This window comes from Vitis riparia, chromosome 7, assembly GCF_004353265.1.
Source record: "Vitis riparia cultivar Riparia Gloire de Montpellier isolate 1030 chromosome 7, EGFV_Vit.rip_1.0, whole genome shotgun sequence".
Taxonomy (NCBI): domain Eukaryota; kingdom Viridiplantae; phylum Streptophyta; class Magnoliopsida; order Vitales; family Vitaceae; genus Vitis; species Vitis riparia.
The window spans coordinates 380,604-399,135 of NC_048437.1; the positions used below are offsets into that span (position 1 = coordinate 380,604).

Sequence of the window (18,532 nt, forward strand, 5' to 3'; positions counted from 1 at the left end):
TGGCTTTGCTTGCTTTATTTCTTTCTCAATTCCTCAGTCAACCCACTTTTTACCATGTAAAACCTCTGGCCTTCATAGTTCCAGCCTGTACTAAATCCATAGAGACTGCTTGTTGAAACACCTCATTAACCTTCTCCTTTGTGGATTGATTCACGACAAATACCATCAACCAGTAAGTGGTGAACCCGTTCACATAAAAAAGCTTATCATTAACCACAGATTCGTTCCCTCTCTTCTGCACCATTGCCCATGGCTCACCTCCAAGGTCATTCATCTCAAAAAACCCTCAAAGTCTGACTCAAATGAAAATAGAAGTCGGCCCAGGTTGTGCCCGTTACAACTTCATATTTAAGAGAGTCCAAACACGAAGAGCAGAGAGAAAAGTAGCAAAAATAGAGCAATGGGGGAAAAATAAGATGAAACATTAAGAACTATGCTTCGTTTCTTCATTAGTGGGTTTGCAGATGGGTGGATTAAAAGGTCTTTTTCTTTCTTTAAAATGTCACAAAGAAGGTAAAAATGGAGTTAAATCGATTTTTAGCCATAAACAGAAGCAAAATGGGAGTAGTCAATCATGAAGAACAGAGTATAAACCATCCAAAGATCAACAACAATGCATCTCAATAACAATATATGAAGAGAAAAAGAAAGAACAAGAACACAGTGGAAAACTTACCCCTGTCTGTAGCTGCCTTCCTTTCCCCGAATTCTCTTTTTCTCAGCTGAAAAAAATAAACCTCCTAAAAATATCTCTCTTCCCTCTGAAAAAGCACCACTACCCTCTGTAACAGAAACGCTGCTTCCCCTCCCTCTGCCGAATCCCTCTCTCCTCTTGTGCTCTCTCAAATCCCTCTCAACAATGGATACCCTCCTTTGCAATGGAAAAACACCCACAAAACCCTTCCGAAAAATCTCTCACCGTTGTCCCCCCCGAGGCCTATCCTCTCTGAATATCCTTTTAACAGCCCTAGCAGCAGACCTGCTCCTCCAAAACGGTCTGCAACTTTTCTGCATATTCTTTGGACACGTGTCGCACACCCATTGGCTCCCTGAACCCATTATCTGATTCTTCAACAGCCAATGAAGAGGCAACGCGTGACCTCCTGAAGCTGCTCCACTTGGCAAAATTTGCTACAGCAATCACCTCCCAAAATGGGGGTCTACACAAGCATAGTCGTAAGATTATTTAATTAAAAGGGTAATTGGAAACCTTTATTTTTTTTTATCCCATTTTGATAAATATGCTATCATTGTATTTTTTTTAAAATATATATTATAAATATTTGAAATAGTTAAAGACAGAGCCGATGAATCCTCTACCAATGTTATAAGATGAAATTGAAAATCTTATAACTTCCAGCTGCAAAGATGCAACTTTCATTTCAAATGCTAAGTGTCCAAACATAATTTTATTACTTAAAACATTTCTCACTTATTATCAAGTTTTTTTAAAATAGTTTTGGACAGACGCGGTTGCGACTTGCGACTTGCGACTTGCGAGGCAAGCTCTAAACTTGGTCCCGCGGATTCAACTGGACAGAATCTTAGGCATCAAAAAGTAGTTTCATTTATTTATGTTTTTTGAGAAGTAAATTATGTTTTATAATTGATCCTCAAACATATCACAAATATATATATATTGTAATTAAATATTTTTATTCCTTCTTATTGTGTCTTTAACAAAAACATTCTTGAGAAATAATCTAGTTTCAAACTCTTTCAAACATAAAAAAAAAAAAAAAAAAAAAAAAAAAAAGTAAAAATAACTCATGCTAAGTTTAAATGAGTTTGAACTATTTTTACTTCTATTTTCCTCTCTACTTTTGTTTCTCAAAATTTTCAAAAAATAAATATATTTACACTACCTCAAACTCTTTATTTCTTTTTTCCTCTTATTCCTTTTCAATTTTTCCCACCAACCAAACACATCCTCCCTATTTATTTTCTCTTATGTTTTTCCCTCAATTATTTTCCAAAAAATAGAGATAAATGTGACTTCTGAGCAAAATATTCTTCAGTAATACGAGAACTACACATTATATTAGTATTCATAATACATAAATTATACCTAGATCATGGATGGGTTTTGCCTACGCGTTTTCTTCTGTTTCTCAACGAAATTCTTCACCTCTGCAAACAAGAGAGACGCCTCCGGCAGTTCCGGAAACACGTAAAACGCATGAATCGCACTCCCATACTCCAACACCCTCACGTCCTTCCCCGATCTCTTCAGCCACTCGCAGTACCTCCTCTGCCAGTCCTGCAACGGATCGAATCCTCCAATGAATACCATCGTCGCCGGAAACTCCACCTCCGACAACTCCCTCCCTCTTGGCCCGCTCACATTCGCCGCCTCGTGGTCTCTGTCGGCTCCTTCCGGCAAAAACATCTTCCACATGCAGTCCGTACGCCTCATTGACACCAGCGGCGAACCTTCCAGCCTCCTCTCCGACTCCGTCCTCTCCTCTCCCCCAAAGAAGGGCTGAATGGGAACCAGTCCCACCACCTTCACCTCCCGAAACGTCGTTGTTTCGCACGCCCGCACCGTCACGTTGTGCGCGAGGTTCGCCCCCGCGCTGTCCCCGACGAGGAAGCACATTGACAGATCGGAGTTGGCCGGGGGTTGAGAATCCAGGTACTTGAGGACATCGAAGCCGTCGTCGTACTGTGCCGGGCACCGGTACTCCGGCGAGAGCCGGTAATTGACGGAGGCCACGATGGCAGGGATTTTCCGGGCGAATCGGCGGCACACGGCGTCGTAGGCCTTGGAATAGGCGCTCAGGTAGGCGAAGCCGCCGCCGTGGAAGAACACAATCACCGGAAGCTTCTCACCTCGGCCAGGAACCTCCGTAGGCTCGAAGAGGCGAAACCAGAGGTTTCGTGAGGGATCGACAGTCACGTCGGAGGTCTTAACACCGTGAACGGGGGTAGAGTTGGGCGGAGCGCGGAAGTCGAGGAAGCTGAGGAGACGGCGGTTGATAGTGCCGTCATCACGGAGGGAAAAGTCGGTAACGGCAGAAATCGCGGAAAGGGCGATCTTGGTTTTCCATGGAAGAACAGGTGAGGATTGAGTCATTTTGTTTGTTCTTTTCTTTGGACGGCGAGAAAAGTCAGAAAAGATGGGATTGAGAGCGAAATATTTAGATCCAAGGACCCAATGTGGGTTAATGCCTTAATGGTGTGATTGCAGAGACTCCATCGCCACAACCTCTCAAGTTGGTGGGATTGGCCAACCAATTAAATGCACTGTCTCAATCTATTTCATATTTTCAAAAATAAAAAATAAAAATAATGGTTTTGAAAAATATTTAAAAAAATTTATAATCTCAAATTTAATTTTTTTAAAAAATATAAGATAAATATGTACTTTTTCTAGCATATACTTTCACATGCAAGACTTATATTTACTAACAATTTTATTTTTGAAAATTGATTTTTAAATAAATATAAAAAAACAAAAACCTATGGATAAGACGTATCACATGTTGTAAATTGTAATGGATTTAATTATTAAAATTGTTTTTTAAATAAAAATGATAAACAAAAACCTAATAATAAGACTTATAACGACGATTGGGTTATCTATCCCAAAGACATAACATGTTTCTATAATAAATAAGTGGTGGAATTTTGTCCTCAATTAATAAATTAATTTATAGATATAATATAATAACACATCATGATAGATTGACATAATTTTATTTGTATAGATAATATATAATTAAACAATGATATCTTAAATTTTATAAATTTTCAAGTCGGCTTTCACGTTTCCCTTCAAACCAATAACCTTGTCCTTCAAATTCCTTTGCATGTGAATCTCCCCTACCCATGTGCTCATGATATCATCCTCATTCCAAATTTAGAAATCCTTTCTCCAAAGGCTTCTATTGCATTATCCCTAGCAATTTCTCTTGCAGTGCTCTGATACGACTTATCATACCCAACAAAACGAATACAATAATTTTTTATTTTTTTTTTCTTTTTTATAAGGTGTGATGCTAAGACAAAACCTTAGCCAACCTTAAATCGAAAGCCGCAATAAAAGCAACATAAATCAGACAACCAACTAGATACGAAAATCTTTCTAACTTGTGTTACTCAATAATCACATGATTACTAAATTTTCTATGTGTCTTAACATGTATATAATTTTCTTTAAGTTAGAGAACCTGACCCTCGTAAGAGTATTACAATATGACAACTCTCTCTTTTTCTTGTTTTTCTATTGTGTAGGAGCATTTTATACCTAACTATCATGCTTTTGAATGAGGGAAAAAATAAAAAAAATTAAATATAATTAAAATTAGTTAGAAATTTATATATTTTTAAATTATTTAATATTTATATTGAAGAATTAAAATAAGGTAAATGAATTTGAATTAACATATAAAAATAATTTATTAACTTTAAATTTATTTTTTATTTTTACTTTTCTTCTTTATTTTCTTTGCTTAACATTTTCCTTCAAATCTTTATGAGAACCAAATATAGCATAAAATAATTTCCTCCCATTTTTTATTTTAACTTGAAAATTAAATAATTTCCTCTTTTCCTTTCATTTAAAAAAAATTTAATTAATTTATTTTTATTTCCAAATTTCCTCTTTTTATTATTATTATCTTCATCATTATTTCAAGCTGACCTATTGGACTGGCCCAAGGCGAGGCTTCACCTGGGCTACAATATTCCAAAGTAGTCTGGGCCTGGCCCAGCTCTATTGCCAACTCTGTGATAGAAACACTTCTTTCCTTTCTCGAGAAACAAACAACTCCTTTGGCAAGTGGTGCGTGGTGTGGAGCGAAGAAACCATGATCAACGTGGAAGAATCAGGTGTGCTATTCTCATTGCTGAATGCAGAAAACCAGGCGTTAGATGAAATCATGACTGATTTTAACTCTAAGTTCCCTCGAATCCGCCATTTTAGACTCTGCACCTCCCTCCTCATGCTCTTGGAGGTAAGCTCTAACCAAACCCTAACACTTCTCCTCTCTCTCTATCCCTTTCTCTTTGAATTTTAAAATTCACCAAGGTTAGGATGAGGGTTAGTGTTAGGGTTAGGGTTTGCGTGGAACTAAATCCTAAACCCTAATTATAATTTGATTTTATAAGATTTGACTTTGTAATCAGCAAATTTTTATAGAGTTTGCAATTCTTGGTCCAACGCCTAGAACTGTCTGCACGTTTGTCTCTTATTTTCCTGCATTTCCTTAACTACCAAGCAGAGTTCTTTTAGTGTAAGATGTTTTCAATGTTAATCTGAAATGTGTGTTGATCTAGCTTGGTTTCGGATTTTTTTTCCCACAATTTAAGGCTTTGGGAATGAGGGCCAATCAGTCATTGAAGGACTTGGATTGAAACTTGAGTCTTGCTGGAAAATGCCCGTGATCTTTAAAGCACGTCTAGACTTCTGCTCTTGATAAGTTTCTTTATGTTTAATGTAATCGTGCATTGCGCCTAAGTTTGTTTTTCAGGACATGTTTGCCCTTTTTTACTAAATGCTAACTCATATGGAGTCAAGTGCTTTGTAGGTGACATCTAAGCCATTTTTATTTTTTATTTTGATAGATGTAGGTGACATCTAGGCCATCATTTCTCTGGGCCAGTACTTCTGTGTGGTATTTCTAATCCATTGGCAGTAGCAATGCTCATTGGCATTTGCCAAGATATTAAAACTGGTTTTACATAATTGTCCATCCTTCAATCTTAAACCATGGTTTTTAACTTCCGTCTTCCAAAATGTGCAATTTTTAGTGTGGTAAATTTAGATAAACTGATTAACTTATGTATTTGTTGCATATGGTTGCTTGATTATCAAGGATTACTCTAGTAGTAGGGATGGGGATGCCCTGTAATTCATATACAGCAATTTTATGCTTTTTTCAGAGTTTTCCATGAGCTTGTAGGAGGGGTGGTTAGCCAAATGGATGGGAGATGTCATGGTTTGAGGCAAGAGGGGTAGAAAGTATGACATTAGACTTGAAGGGTTGTAGATCTTAACTGGGCAGATTGGGAACCATTGGAAAATTCTATGTTGGTGGGTTCAAGTGCTGTTGTGTTCTCTGTTCTCTTATCTCCTTCTCCATGACAACCTAGAACCCATCCATGCTCCCAAAAACACAGAATGAGTGTTGTTGGCCCTTTTATATAGGAGCCTGAAGGAATATACTTGCTGGCAGATGCAGGGCCAGTTATTGCAGGGGTTTTGAGACCTTCTGAGGCAGGAAGCCCAAACCAGGCCGTTCCTTTTTTTGATAGGCATGCTTGAAATTAGATTAATAGTGTGTAGCATAAATGGAGCACAACTGTAGGACACCAGGAATATACAAAGGGCACCAAGAGCAAATAAAAAAAAGAAAAAAAAAAAGAGAAAAAGAAAAAAGAAAAAAGAACACAGAAGTGAAAAAACCTATGTAACCTACACTTGACTCAATCCATGAAATCCATCAGGGAAAGGGCAGACCCTAAAGGGCTCTTAGCCCATTTAAAAAAGGTTCTCAAGAATCCCTCTTTTTACACTTGATTTGGATGCTTCTCTTCCCTGAAAATTATGCTGTTGCACTCCTTCCATATACATCAAAACTAGCAAAGGGAGGCCAAGTTCCACATTCTCCTTTGCCTTTTCTGCTTTCTTGTCTTTTTCTAGCCTAAGAGAAGCAATTTGATGGACTTTGGAAGAACCCATTGTAAGGCCAAATAAAGCTAGAAGAAGGTTCCAAAGCTTTCGGGATTTGACACAAGGGATTAGAATATGACATGCTGACTCTTCCTTGACCCTACATGGGTTGGTACTGGACATGAGTGGATATTTGCATGTGTTCCTTGGAAACTGGTGGGTTTTCTCCCTCTTGATTTGACCTAAATGTGGTTATCCTCTATATTGGCCTCGAATAGACTCCAAGTTTAACTATCAACCAACAACCTCAAACCTATCCTTTGCATGCTTTGGTGGTATGACTGAACCTGAACCTGCCACCAAGGCATGCCAAGCCCGTGGTGAACCTTTTGAGCTCTACTCCCAAGTTGGGTAGGCCCTCAGTGGTCATATTGGAGGTGCACCAACTTTATTACCAAACCAAGACCTTCAAGTAATGCAAGAATAGACCTTGAATCAAATAATACCTTCACCATGGTTGGCTGGGTTTGGGGTTATGGTGAGGGGCACCACCCAATGTGTATTCTATAGGCCCAAGTTGGCTTCCCAAGTGGTCAAGATTAAAAAAATAAATAAGGGATTTTTTTGGGAATGTGGGTGGCTCTCCTTTGCATATGATATTGATTTTTTTCTTAATGTAATTAGTAATGCAGGTTTTTTGGAACCCAATAGACTACATGCATGTCCTTTATATGGTTTTTTTACAATGTTTTGCCTCTAGATCATGCATTGATATTTCTATTAGCACCTAGAAAGTTTCATTTAGAATTATGAATTTTGCTGCTAAAGGCTGTTATTTTTCAAATAGTTTCTGGTATAATACTCCTATTATGTTGTTATTATTATTATATTGCAGGACAAAAGTGTGCTCAAATCTACTCAGCGTTTGGTTGCATTGACTATTCTTCATCAGGCTTATTCCTCTCAGCAATCATCTATGAACCCATTCATATCTTTTCTTATAAATGTGAGCTAAGTACAGTATTATTGACTTATTCCAAAATGGAATGTCTATTGCAATCTTGTGCTATTCTTGTTGTTCATAAAATTTTATGTGGTTTGGAGAAAGCTAGTTATGGGATTAGTTGCAGGTGAGTATAGCTTGCATAATGAAGGTTAATTGTGGTTTTCTTGCTGTGAATCTCTCTTATAGAGAGTTTTACAGTTTTTCGTTAACATGTATATCGGAGAATGATAATTGAGGTTTATTATCTTGTATTCAGGACACTTTGAAAGTACGTAGTTGTTATTCATTTTACCTAATTACTTTTATTTGATACTCTTCTCTCTTCTTTCTCACTCTCACTCTCCCTCCCTCTCTCTCTCCCTCTCTCTTCAATTCTTTATATCCTTTTTGCAAAGCTTGATTGTACGAAGAATGGGAATTAGAATCAAGCATCATTGCATTCTAGAACATGAAAGACAGAGAAATCTTTTTCATAAGTTTATGATTATTACATCATTGAACCTATTGACATTTATTTATTTTTCTTGGGATGTTACCTTCAATTATTACAATTCTCTTTGATGAATATAGCTCTCTTATGCAAGTGGAATTGGCGGTATGTGCCAATGAAAGAGAGGCCCTTTGGAAGCAAGTCATCAGTCAAAAGTATGGTGAAGATGATGGGGGTGGCACTCCTGCGAGGTGAGTGAGAGATATGGTGTGGGGTTGTGGAAATCTATTAGGAAGGAGTGGAATTATTTGAGTAGCAGGTTGGCCTACCAAGTGGGTAATGGGCAGAGAGTGAGATTCTAGATGGACAAGTGGTGTGGACATGAACCACTTTGTGAGTCCTTTCCTTCCTTATTTACCCTTTCTTCGTCCAAGAAAGCTTGGGTGGTGGATGTTTGGAACCTGAAGGTGATGGGGGTGGATGGACCCCTCTTTTCTCAGGGGCCTTTAATGATTGGGAGTTAGAGTTGATGGAGCGTTTTCTGCAAAAGATCCAAGCTGTTAGGGTGCATAGGGATGTGGAAGATAGAGTGATTTGGACAACTTCAAGGTGTGGGACCTTTTCGGTCAAATCTCTTTATTCTATCTTGGAGCCTGGAGATTCTCCTTTGTTCCCTAGTGGTAGTGTTTGGAGATCGAGCGCGCCTCCTAAGGTGGCTTTCTTTGCTTGGGAAGTTTTTTAGGGGAAAGTCTTAACTCTGGACCAACTTCAAAGAAGGGGGCACTTTTTGGCAAATAAGTGTTTTCTTTGCCTCTCTAAAACAGAGATGGTTGATCATCTTCTTCTTCACTATGCAAAGACTCGGGTTCTTTGGAATCTTCTTTTCTCCCTCTTTGGTGTGTCTTGGATTCTTTTTTGTTCAGTGAAGGAAACTCTTCTTAGGTGGCATGGGTTGTTTGTGGGTAAAGCTCATAAAAAGGCTTGGCAAGCGGCCCCCTTATGTATATTTTGGACAGTATGGAAGGAAAGAAATTTGTTAGTGTTTGGCAATGAGGAGCTTTTGCTCCAAAAATTGAAAAATTCTTTTGTATGTAATCTATGGTCTTGGTCTAGGGTGTTTTTATATTTGAGCCCTTTTTCTCTTTTAAGCTTCATTGATTGGTTAGGCTCTAAGTAAGGGCAGGTGATGTTTTTTGTTTCCGTCCCTCCCCCTCTAGTTTGAGCTCTTTTGCTTCTTTTGTATACTTCCTGTATACTCTGAGGGCACTGTTCTTGGTGTCCCCTCTTCTCTTTATATTCGACTTTTCTTTACCTATAAAAACAAATAAAATAAAATAAAATTCTTTTAATACACTATGTGTATGTTGATGTGCCTTTACTTAGGCATTTCTAATATTTTTTCACTTTTTGCCTATCAAAGTAGTAGTAGTAGTAATAATAATAATAAAAATGATAATAATAATACTTATAAAAAAATAATAATAATACAATTCTTTTTGCTGAGGTGCTGACCTTCTGATGAAGGTGATGCAATGACAATTTTTGTGTGTGTGTTTGCTCTTTTCTACTTCCTAATTTTCGGATTTTGCAGGCAGCATGTAATGAAGAAGCCGAGAAATATGAAAGAGCATTTATTCGCCAGTTGTTAGCCTCTGCCAACTCTAGCAATAGTAAAGAGGTTCTACATTCTTTCTTCAGCACATTGTGTGAATCTTTATGTTGAATACCTATCAAAAAAAAAAAAAAAAAAGGAATCTTGATGTTGAATGATCTTGTTGATTTGGATACTCTGTGCAAAAGCAGTTCCTAATATTCACGAACTCTGCAACAGTAATCCATGTGAAATGCAAGTTGACCACAATCAACTGCTGCCTTGATTAATTGATTGAAGTGTTCATGGAACATAGTTTTGGATTATGGTCTGTTAAACTGGCATTTATAACAGTTGGGATTTTCTTCCTCTGAAAATTCCACTTTGAAGAATCTTGTTTATCTATTAATATACCATCCATGATGTTCACAACTGGGATTTCCTCGTCTAAAAATTTCATTTGGATGAATTTGTGTTCATACAGCTTCTCAATTTACAGTGTATATCAAGTTTTGGTTTAGCTAATGTGGATGGTTATTTTCATATTATGTATCATCATCTATAGCCTTTGACTTTCTGCTGCATTTTGACAATTGTATAATTTACTGATGTAAATGACAATTAATAGTTACAAGGATGGAAGCTCCTTCTTGAACAAGAGAAGTGAATATAAAGCTCCAGTGAATATGTAAATTACTGTACAAAAGCACTAGATCATGTGACCGAGAGATGAGTGGGTTGTGAACATGCTTCACCAAAGAAGCTTCCCTCTTAGTTAACCCATTTGCTTAGGGACTAGCTAATCTAGGTTTCCAAATGGACACAACAGTCTTAGAGAAAACATGGATTGGTTGAATCAAGTGATTGTAACTTCATGGTTGTCTTTTGTGGGAATGTCAAAATGCATTTTGACACTTGTTTTACTTCAAGATGACTCATCTCTCGTTGATTAGGGATCTCTGAAGTGGTTTGTCTGGTGCAGGTTCTAAAGCAAACTGCTACAGACTTCATCAAAAGTTTTGATCCTTCGTCACAGGTGAGCTTTAAATATATATATATATATATGTGTGTGTGTGTGTGTGTGTGTGTGCGTGTGTGTGTGTGTGTGCATATTCATATATACCTGCATGTAGTTATGCACATATTTCAATTCTGCTCTTGCTGGATAAGATCACACCATAATCATGAGAATGATCCTGTATACTGAGGTGGGGAAGACATCTGGTTTTGCAGTATTTTCTGTATTTTAGTTCTCTTTAGAGATAATATATTTCTTTTTTCTTGATTGTCAGGCTTTCCCACAGCAAGAACAGTTGCAGCAGCAATATTGTGATAGGGTTCATCCAGAACCATATAATTGCTTACTCAGGAATGCCACTGTGAAAAATGTGGTACCAGACCCTGATGTCCCCAGTGGTTGTGACATAAATTCACCAGAGTATGTCTCATTCCTGTGGAGTAACAATAGTTTGAAGCTTTTAGTATTTTCATTTTTACCATGAAAGCTTTTAGTTAGGAGAAATTAAATCTGGCTATCAATTTTGTCCACTTGTTTTCATCTCTCAAATTATTTCATGTAAATGTCATGGGGTTACATTTCAGGTTTGACTTGGAACCTGGAGCCAAACCAAAACTTGGATCAGGAGATAGAGATGAGGCACTAACTGGGCTGTTGCAAAATTTGTCACTGGAAGGATTTGGTCCAAGGTGGATCAGGCCACTTCCACCAAGGCTTCTGATACAAGATGAGGCAAGAAGACATGCTTTAAAGATTAATAAGCAATCAAAATTTGTGGAATTTGCTTGATCTATTGCACTTATTCTTTTCAAACTGTTGGCAGCTAGTGTGGCTTAACCCTGACAACAATCATGAGCTTCAATGGGATTATGGTATGTGTGCTGACACTAGCAGGGGGGCTGCAGTTAGGGATCTGATTGCCAAAGCTTTGACGGGGCCACTTGCACCTACACAACAAGAGGTGCATACACTCTTTTCATAGTGTATTTATTATGTTTGTCTTTATGAAATATTTGAATTACTAATCACAGTGGTGGGAGAAGAATTGGAAGAAGGTTTCATAGCTTGAAAATCTATTAAAGATCCTTTCTGTTTAACATTTTGTTTAGATTTTTATAGTTACCAGTAATAAATGGACTAGTGTTACCACCTTCACAGCTTGGCTATGGAGCAAAGGCACATTTGGTGGCACCTTTGCACCCATGTGGCCTAAGGCTTGTTGGAAGGTATGTCTTAACTCATATAGGATGGAAATGGAGGAGGTTTAACACATTAGATTTTTCTTTATTTACCTATAAATAAAAAATAAAAACACATTAGTTGGTTTCAGAGGCCTGGGCATGCTACCACAACACATGGCTGAGGTATAGCAAAGTAGCATGGCATGTGATCCCTCACATAAGTGGCTTGACTTAGCCAAAAAATGAAGTTGGAAATTTTTATGGATTAGGAATTTTCATTTTAAGAGGAGGCTCGAGGAGGAATTTACTAAGTCATGGCTTGTGAAAATGATTGCTCCTTAATTAGTTATGATTTTTATTTATTTATTTAGAAGACTGTTATGCATGTTCAACCATATATAATGTCTTCTCTAGGAAATGTAAAAATGGCTTAGAATTCTCTTTAGGGTGAAGGGGGATGGTAGTCAAAAGATGTCAATCTCGGGGGATGGCTAGGTTGGCATCCTAAGACAATGTGACCCTGAAGATGGGGTCAATTCTTGGATGGACTAGCCCAAGGGCACAATGCCTTGTTCAATGGATTGGAGTGTTATGGGTGGAATGTCATGGCATGAAATGGCTAGACATGGGGTTGCATCAGTGTGGGGACATGGTTTGAAATGTGGTGTATGATATGAGGACCATGACACATGATGCAGGGCTTGACTTAGGTTGGCATAGTGGGCGTCATGCCATGAGTCACTACATGGAGTAGCCATGAGCACAATGTCATGGTATGGCAGAGCAAGTCATGGTGCGGAGCTTAAATTTAGTGATTCAAGGCAAGGGCTGAGATGTGCCTGGTGACATGAGGATGACTCAATCACATGAGCCATGGTAGACACAATAGTGAATGCAAGCTTTGGCACAACTTAGGTGGTGGGCTCGATTCAGTGACCATGAGTTGTTGGCATAATGTGTATGCGACATGTGGAGGCATGTTAGGGTGACACCTTGGCATTACGGGAAGCCCAAATAAGGGATTGCTGGTGCACATGGCCTCAATACCTGGTTGAAATAAGGATTGGTGCAAGATGTGTGGTTGATCAAAGATGTAGCTTGGAGGATTAGAACGTGAGCTAAGAGACATGCTTGCAACATGCAACAAGAGGGTTAGTGGGCTGGTGCATGGGACAAGAGCCTAACATTGTCATGAGTTGATTGAAACTGCTATGACAAGTGGGTTAAAACTTTGTGTGACACCTAGCCTAGCGGAGTTGCAAGGCATCAGAAGGAAGGGGGGCATGAAAGTGGGCTGTTGAAAGGAAGTGCTCTCAACATGTGGCATGAGCCAAGCATCTATCTGATGTGCTAAGACAGGTGTCATGAGAGGGCGTAGGAGGCAACAAGTGGCGTGATCCAAAGGAAGGCAATACTAATCAGCCAACAAGTAGCACTGATGGAGGACTTGAAGGCAACTATGAAGACAGGTGGCATTGTTAGAGTCGCCACCACCTATACATGGGTGGAGAACATGAAGAGCTGAGTCTCCTAAACATATGGGCAGCTGAGTGGCACACGATGCTTGTGAGTGGGTAGATTTGTGGGCAAATGTATGAGCTTAGCAGGGTTGCTGGTGAAACCTCCCTTGGGTGTTTATATAAATGTAGTACTAGGCTTTGTGCAGGGAGAGAGAGTGCTGCCGAACCCTAGGTTGTTTGCTTGTAATTGTATAAGAGTGAAATAATACAAGTTTAGGGTTTTTCTATGTTTTCCCCTTTAACATTAGCTTTGTGTTGGCTTGCATTACCTTTAAATCTTAAAGATTTATTAGAGGGGACTTTGGTGGGAACCTAGAGTAGGCTGGCTTAGAAGGGTCTAAGCATTGCACATTTCGGAAAAGTTGGTGAAAAACATCATAGGTGTGACAATTAGCATGGTTTATGGCTCAGTGGGCATCTAAGAGACAAGCCACATTTTTATGTTGTATTAGTCACATTGGTAATCTAAAATCAAGAAATTACTTTTATATGGAGTATTTTATAAATGATTGTCTTATATTGCATATTCACATGGCATCAATTTCAGGAGTGTACATACTTTTGATAAATTTTCTCTTCCTTGTGAAGCTTTTCACTTTTAGTAGACATAGTTTAAAAGCATTTTCCCTTCACGAGGAAACTCGTGAATGTGTTCTTTTTTAGTACTGCTTATATTATCTTACTCCCCAGCAAGTGTTTGTTGAGTTGACAAATGATCCAAAGCTTGTATATCACTGCGGACTGACGCCAAGAAAGCTGCCGGTATGTGATTATGCATGTGTAAATTGTTTCTTAATATTAAAATGGCTAGTTCTACCTTGATATTCAGAGACCTCTTGTTATCAGGATCTGGTGGAAAACAATCCCCTTATTGCGGTTGAAGTTCTCATTAAGTTGATTAATTCAGCTGAAATTGAGGAGTATGTTTTTGTCATGTTGATTTACCTTTCTTGCTTTATTACTGAAATGATAAGCATCCCAGCACTTTAATCTTTTTTTTTTTTTCTGTATTTTTGCTTTCCTTTCTTTTTTGTCAATTTAGGTACTTCAGAGTTCTTGTCAGTATGGACATGAGCCTACATTCAATGGAAGTCGTTAACAGGCTTACTACAGCGGTTGAACTTCCCACCGAATTTGTACACATGTACATAACTAATTGTATATCATCTTGTCAAAACATCAAGGTCCTTTTCTTCACTTCGCTTTCTGATAGTATTTTATATTGTTCCTTGACAAACGGATTTCAGCAAAATTCTGACTGGATTTATCGCTGGGCTTGAGTAAGTTTTAGATTTTGGTATGAAGGAATGAATATCGGGAAGTTAGGCCATCTTGGTTTCCATTTCTAGAAGCCCGTTTTGAAATTCTCAGAAATTTGGAAATCAAGCAATCATTACTTTTGAACATAGTGATGTTTATTGATCCTTTTTTATTAAACCAAGAAAGAAGGGAAATAAGAATCGTGGAAACTTTTTCACAATGTTTCCATATATTTATCTGTTTTTAGAGATTTTGAAAAACGGTTTTTAGGAACAAGCTTTCAAATAGGTTTTCATGCCATTTTGCTTTATTCTCTTCCAAAAAAAATTGGAAAATAGCTTCTCAAAGTCAAACCAACACTCCCAAGTTTGTCAAGGTGATTATTGTTTTCCATGTGTCAAAATGCTGGGTTTTTTTTCCTTTCCATTTCACATTTTCTTATTCCTTTCAATTATACTATCAATACAAGTGTCCCTTACATGATAGGGTAAATGCAGAATTAATTCTTGAAGGGATACAGAATATGACGGGGGTTGTTTTAGCTATATTATGATACTATATGGTATTTAATTTGGGAAAGTTGTGTCTGGGGTGCTTTCCTTTTGTATGAAATAGGAAAAGCATTTTTTCCATTATCTTAAAGACTGTCGGTGTCAAGTTTTTGGAATATAATGTTTGTTCTTACATCCATATATTGGTGATATGTGCCTTTGGACAAGTGCAGATTAGAAAATTTTGAGGTTGTAAACTACCATGGTTCTTTGCATTGCTTCTCTTCCTGTTGTAGTGGGTGGTTATGTTTCTGGTTTGTTCATATCAGCAAACCCAGTTAGGGTAGAAACATCTCAATCTTCTTCTTCCTTTATCTTTCCAGGATAGGTACATGCAGAACAGACTTGTGAGACTTGTATGTGTATTCTTGCAGAGCCTAATTCGAAATAAAATTATTAACGGTGAGTGTGCCTTCCACTTGCAATTAGAACTCCTGCAGTTTTTAAGTTTCATTGTAGTGAGTACAAGATTGTCTCTATATTTCTAAGCACATGCCCTTGAGGCCTGGCTCAAGTGGCAAAGGGTTGGGATGGGTTTATGGGAGGTTCCAGGTTCAAGTCCTAATGGGAACAAAAAAAAAAAAAAATGGAAAAAAAAAAAAAAAGCTATTAAAAAATAAATAAATAAAAATTCTAAGCACATTCTAGCTGATGAATGGTTTGGGAAAACAATGGAAGAAAAACTGCAACACACCAGCAAATAAAATTATTATCAGATTGAAGAGGGTATACATTTATTATCAACATAATATTGGATTTCTTTTAACCTTTATTTTATTATAAGAAAAAAAATAAATAAAGCCTCATAAATGGGTGAAACCTAGTACACAGGATATCTACAAGGAAACTCCCCAGAAAGTGAATAACAAGATTAAAGCTTAGACCTGCACTAAATTCTCTACAAACTGAAAGAAAGAGGAGCTCTCCTTTAATAATGTCTGTCAGACACAATTCTTTAAGACAGACTACCTACGTCCTATGTGATCCTCCTATTACGGACCTGAAGATGATCAAAACAGTCAGTAGAAGTGACATCCTATAAAATGGGCTAGAATTACCAATTTTGGAAACTAAAAGGGAATTTTACATGGAAGATGAGAATTTGAAATATGGAAAAATTATATGGGACAATTCTTTGAACTCGATCCAATTCTGCACGGGGAACTCTTTATGGAGACACAGTACAAAGTCTTGGAAGTCGTTTTGGAATAAATTAATGCTGGTTAGGTACCCTGGCAACTATGTTGAAACAGATGGTGTTTGGAAACCTTAAATGGAAATTGAAAAATGGTGAGAGAGTAAAAGATTTTGTTCATTGTTGTTCTTTGTCCCTCAAATATAGGAATTGAAATGCATACTAAGAGCATTATGACAGTTTGGGGCTTAAAATGGATGTTAAATTATTCTGGTTGTTTCTCCTTCTCCTAAGATGTGTAAGCCAACATAAATTAAGTAAATTTTGGGGGACATTATCTGGATGCCTGAAAATATATTTTAGGGAAAAAAAACACCGTTTTGCAAAGGATTTCTTAAATGGATTTGAAAATTTTCTGTCTGCATTCTGTTATGTTTCACTGAAATCTCCAGAGCATGGGTTTTCTGAGCATGCACTTAGGAGAACAGGTTTGGTGACTGAGTTGGATATATCAAAGTTGTTTTTCATAAGAAATTTAGATAATTGTTTTTTAGGTCCCATGCAAATACTTATATGCAAACTACACATCTATATGCATGCTGTGTATCGTTGATTCATGTGCTCTCTAAACCTTTGTACCATATAAAACCTCTAATAAATATTGGAACTTGGAAGTATATGCAAACAACCTTCTTATTTAGTTCTTTTTTTCTTTTAAGGAATGAAATTTCATCAGAGAGAATTATACTACTATTTATTTGATTGAACTGTGTTGTCAAAAGATGTTAGTATGCACCTGTGTTAAACATGTTATCCTTCCATTGTAGTATAACAACTTAGAGCACCAAGTGATTGGAATTGCATGGTATATGCCAGGATGAATACAATTTACAAGAGTAGTTTTTGCTGATTCTTTATGTTATGATTGTGGTTGGGTGCAGTTCAAGATCTTTTCATTGAAGTTCAAGCCTTCTGTATCGAGTTCTCAAGGATTAGGGAAGCTGCTGGACTATTTAGGCTTCTTAAAAGTTTGGAATCTTGATGCTGTTTGCATTGCTGTTTGTTGTAGATAACGACATTGTCATTCTCAACCTTCACCACTCTGAAGTTTGGAAATTGTAGAACCATTTGAAATGTGCTTTGTTTTGAATAACAACCATGCTATATGGATTAAAACTCTTGTTCAGAGTTGTTCAGCAGCTCAAGTCAAGTTTTGACTGACCCAAACAGACCTTAAGCTTGAGTTACAAGCCTAATTGATTGTAAAATGCTTTGTTTGGTTTAGATCAGATCAAATAAATTTCCTGGATGCTATTTTTAGGTTAATCACATTGGCCATAAAGTTAGACCTAATTATAAGGATCTTTGTTCCCTTTAATTCTGAAATTACATGGGCTCAATCCGTTGGCAGAGTTAGTATCCACAAAGATTGGAAGATAATGGGAATAGGGAAAATATTCCTTTTTAGAAAAAATAAAAATAAAAAATTCTAACAAGCATAATCAACCCCCTTAGCCCTAGAAGAGGTCACCATTCCCTCTGATTTGGTGGGAAAACAAATGCCATTTGTTGAATTTTGTTATTTTGAGTTGCTTATGAGTGGGACTGACTGGTAGGCAATTCAATTAGAATGAGAATCTCAATTGATTTGTGCTATTTTTCCTTGTAATTTGGTGGCTGTCTCTTTGATTAATGCTTTAGTAAGTTTTATGGGTCATGGATGCTTTGTATTATAATGTCATATGGGTTCTCTTTCTGTTACTTTAGGGTGCATTTGGAACGATGGAATGGAGAAATATTATTCCATTTCCCATTCATTATTGTGTTGGATTGCACATAGAAATGCGCTTGTCTTGTCCTTGAGACCTGGCGCAAGTGGTCAGGTGGTCAAGGGTTAGGAAGGGTTTTGTGGGAGCTTCTAGGTTCAAAGTCCCAAAGGAATTAAAATTTACCTTAAAAAAAAAGGATTTCTCTTATGCATCGTGTTAAGATTCATCTTTATTCTCGTTTCTATATCTATGGTAATATTTCATGTCGCAAGGGGTGATTTATCTAGACGAGTTTTAAAGTCTTGGGATGGTGCTTATACTACAATTAAAATATGATATGGGAATAGATGTAACCCACTGCCGAAGCTTTTACTGTAAAAAAAACCTTAATAGATTCAGAAACTTGGATGCTGTGAATGGATTCTGACATGATCTGTTTTGGAGAAAGGTGGCAC

The 18,532-nt window shown here is 37.4% G+C and overlaps 2 protein-coding genes across 2 annotated transcripts; one reads left to right on the forward strand and one right to left on the reverse strand.

Annotated features, from left to right (window-relative positions):
- Positions 1–1,980: 1,980 nt before the first annotated feature.
- On the reverse strand, positions 1,981–3,181 carry LOC117917857 (probable carboxylesterase 18). The gene has a single exon (XM_034834296.1). The coding sequence runs from the start codon at positions 3,074–3,076 to the stop codon at positions 2,069–2,071; it is 1,008 nt and encodes a 335-aa protein (XP_034690187.1). The 5' UTR covers positions 3,077–3,181; the 3' UTR covers positions 1,981–2,068.
- Positions 2,968–17,634, forward strand: LOC117917856 (CCR4-NOT transcription complex subunit 11). Its single transcript, XM_034834295.1, has 13 exons — positions 2,968–3,060; positions 4,664–4,958; positions 7,512–7,622; positions 9,644–9,730; positions 10,626–10,679; positions 10,936–11,081; positions 11,246–11,393; positions 11,485–11,622; positions 14,053–14,124; positions 14,209–14,282; positions 14,405–14,546; positions 15,497–15,575; positions 17,250–17,634. Exons 2-13 carry the CDS (start codon positions 4,812–4,814, stop codon positions 17,348–17,350), a joined length of 1,299 nt encoding a protein of 432 aa, XP_034690186.1. The 5' UTR covers positions 2,968–3,060; positions 4,664–4,811; the 3' UTR covers positions 17,351–17,634.
- The last annotated feature ends 898 nt before the right edge of the window (positions 17,635–18,532 follow it).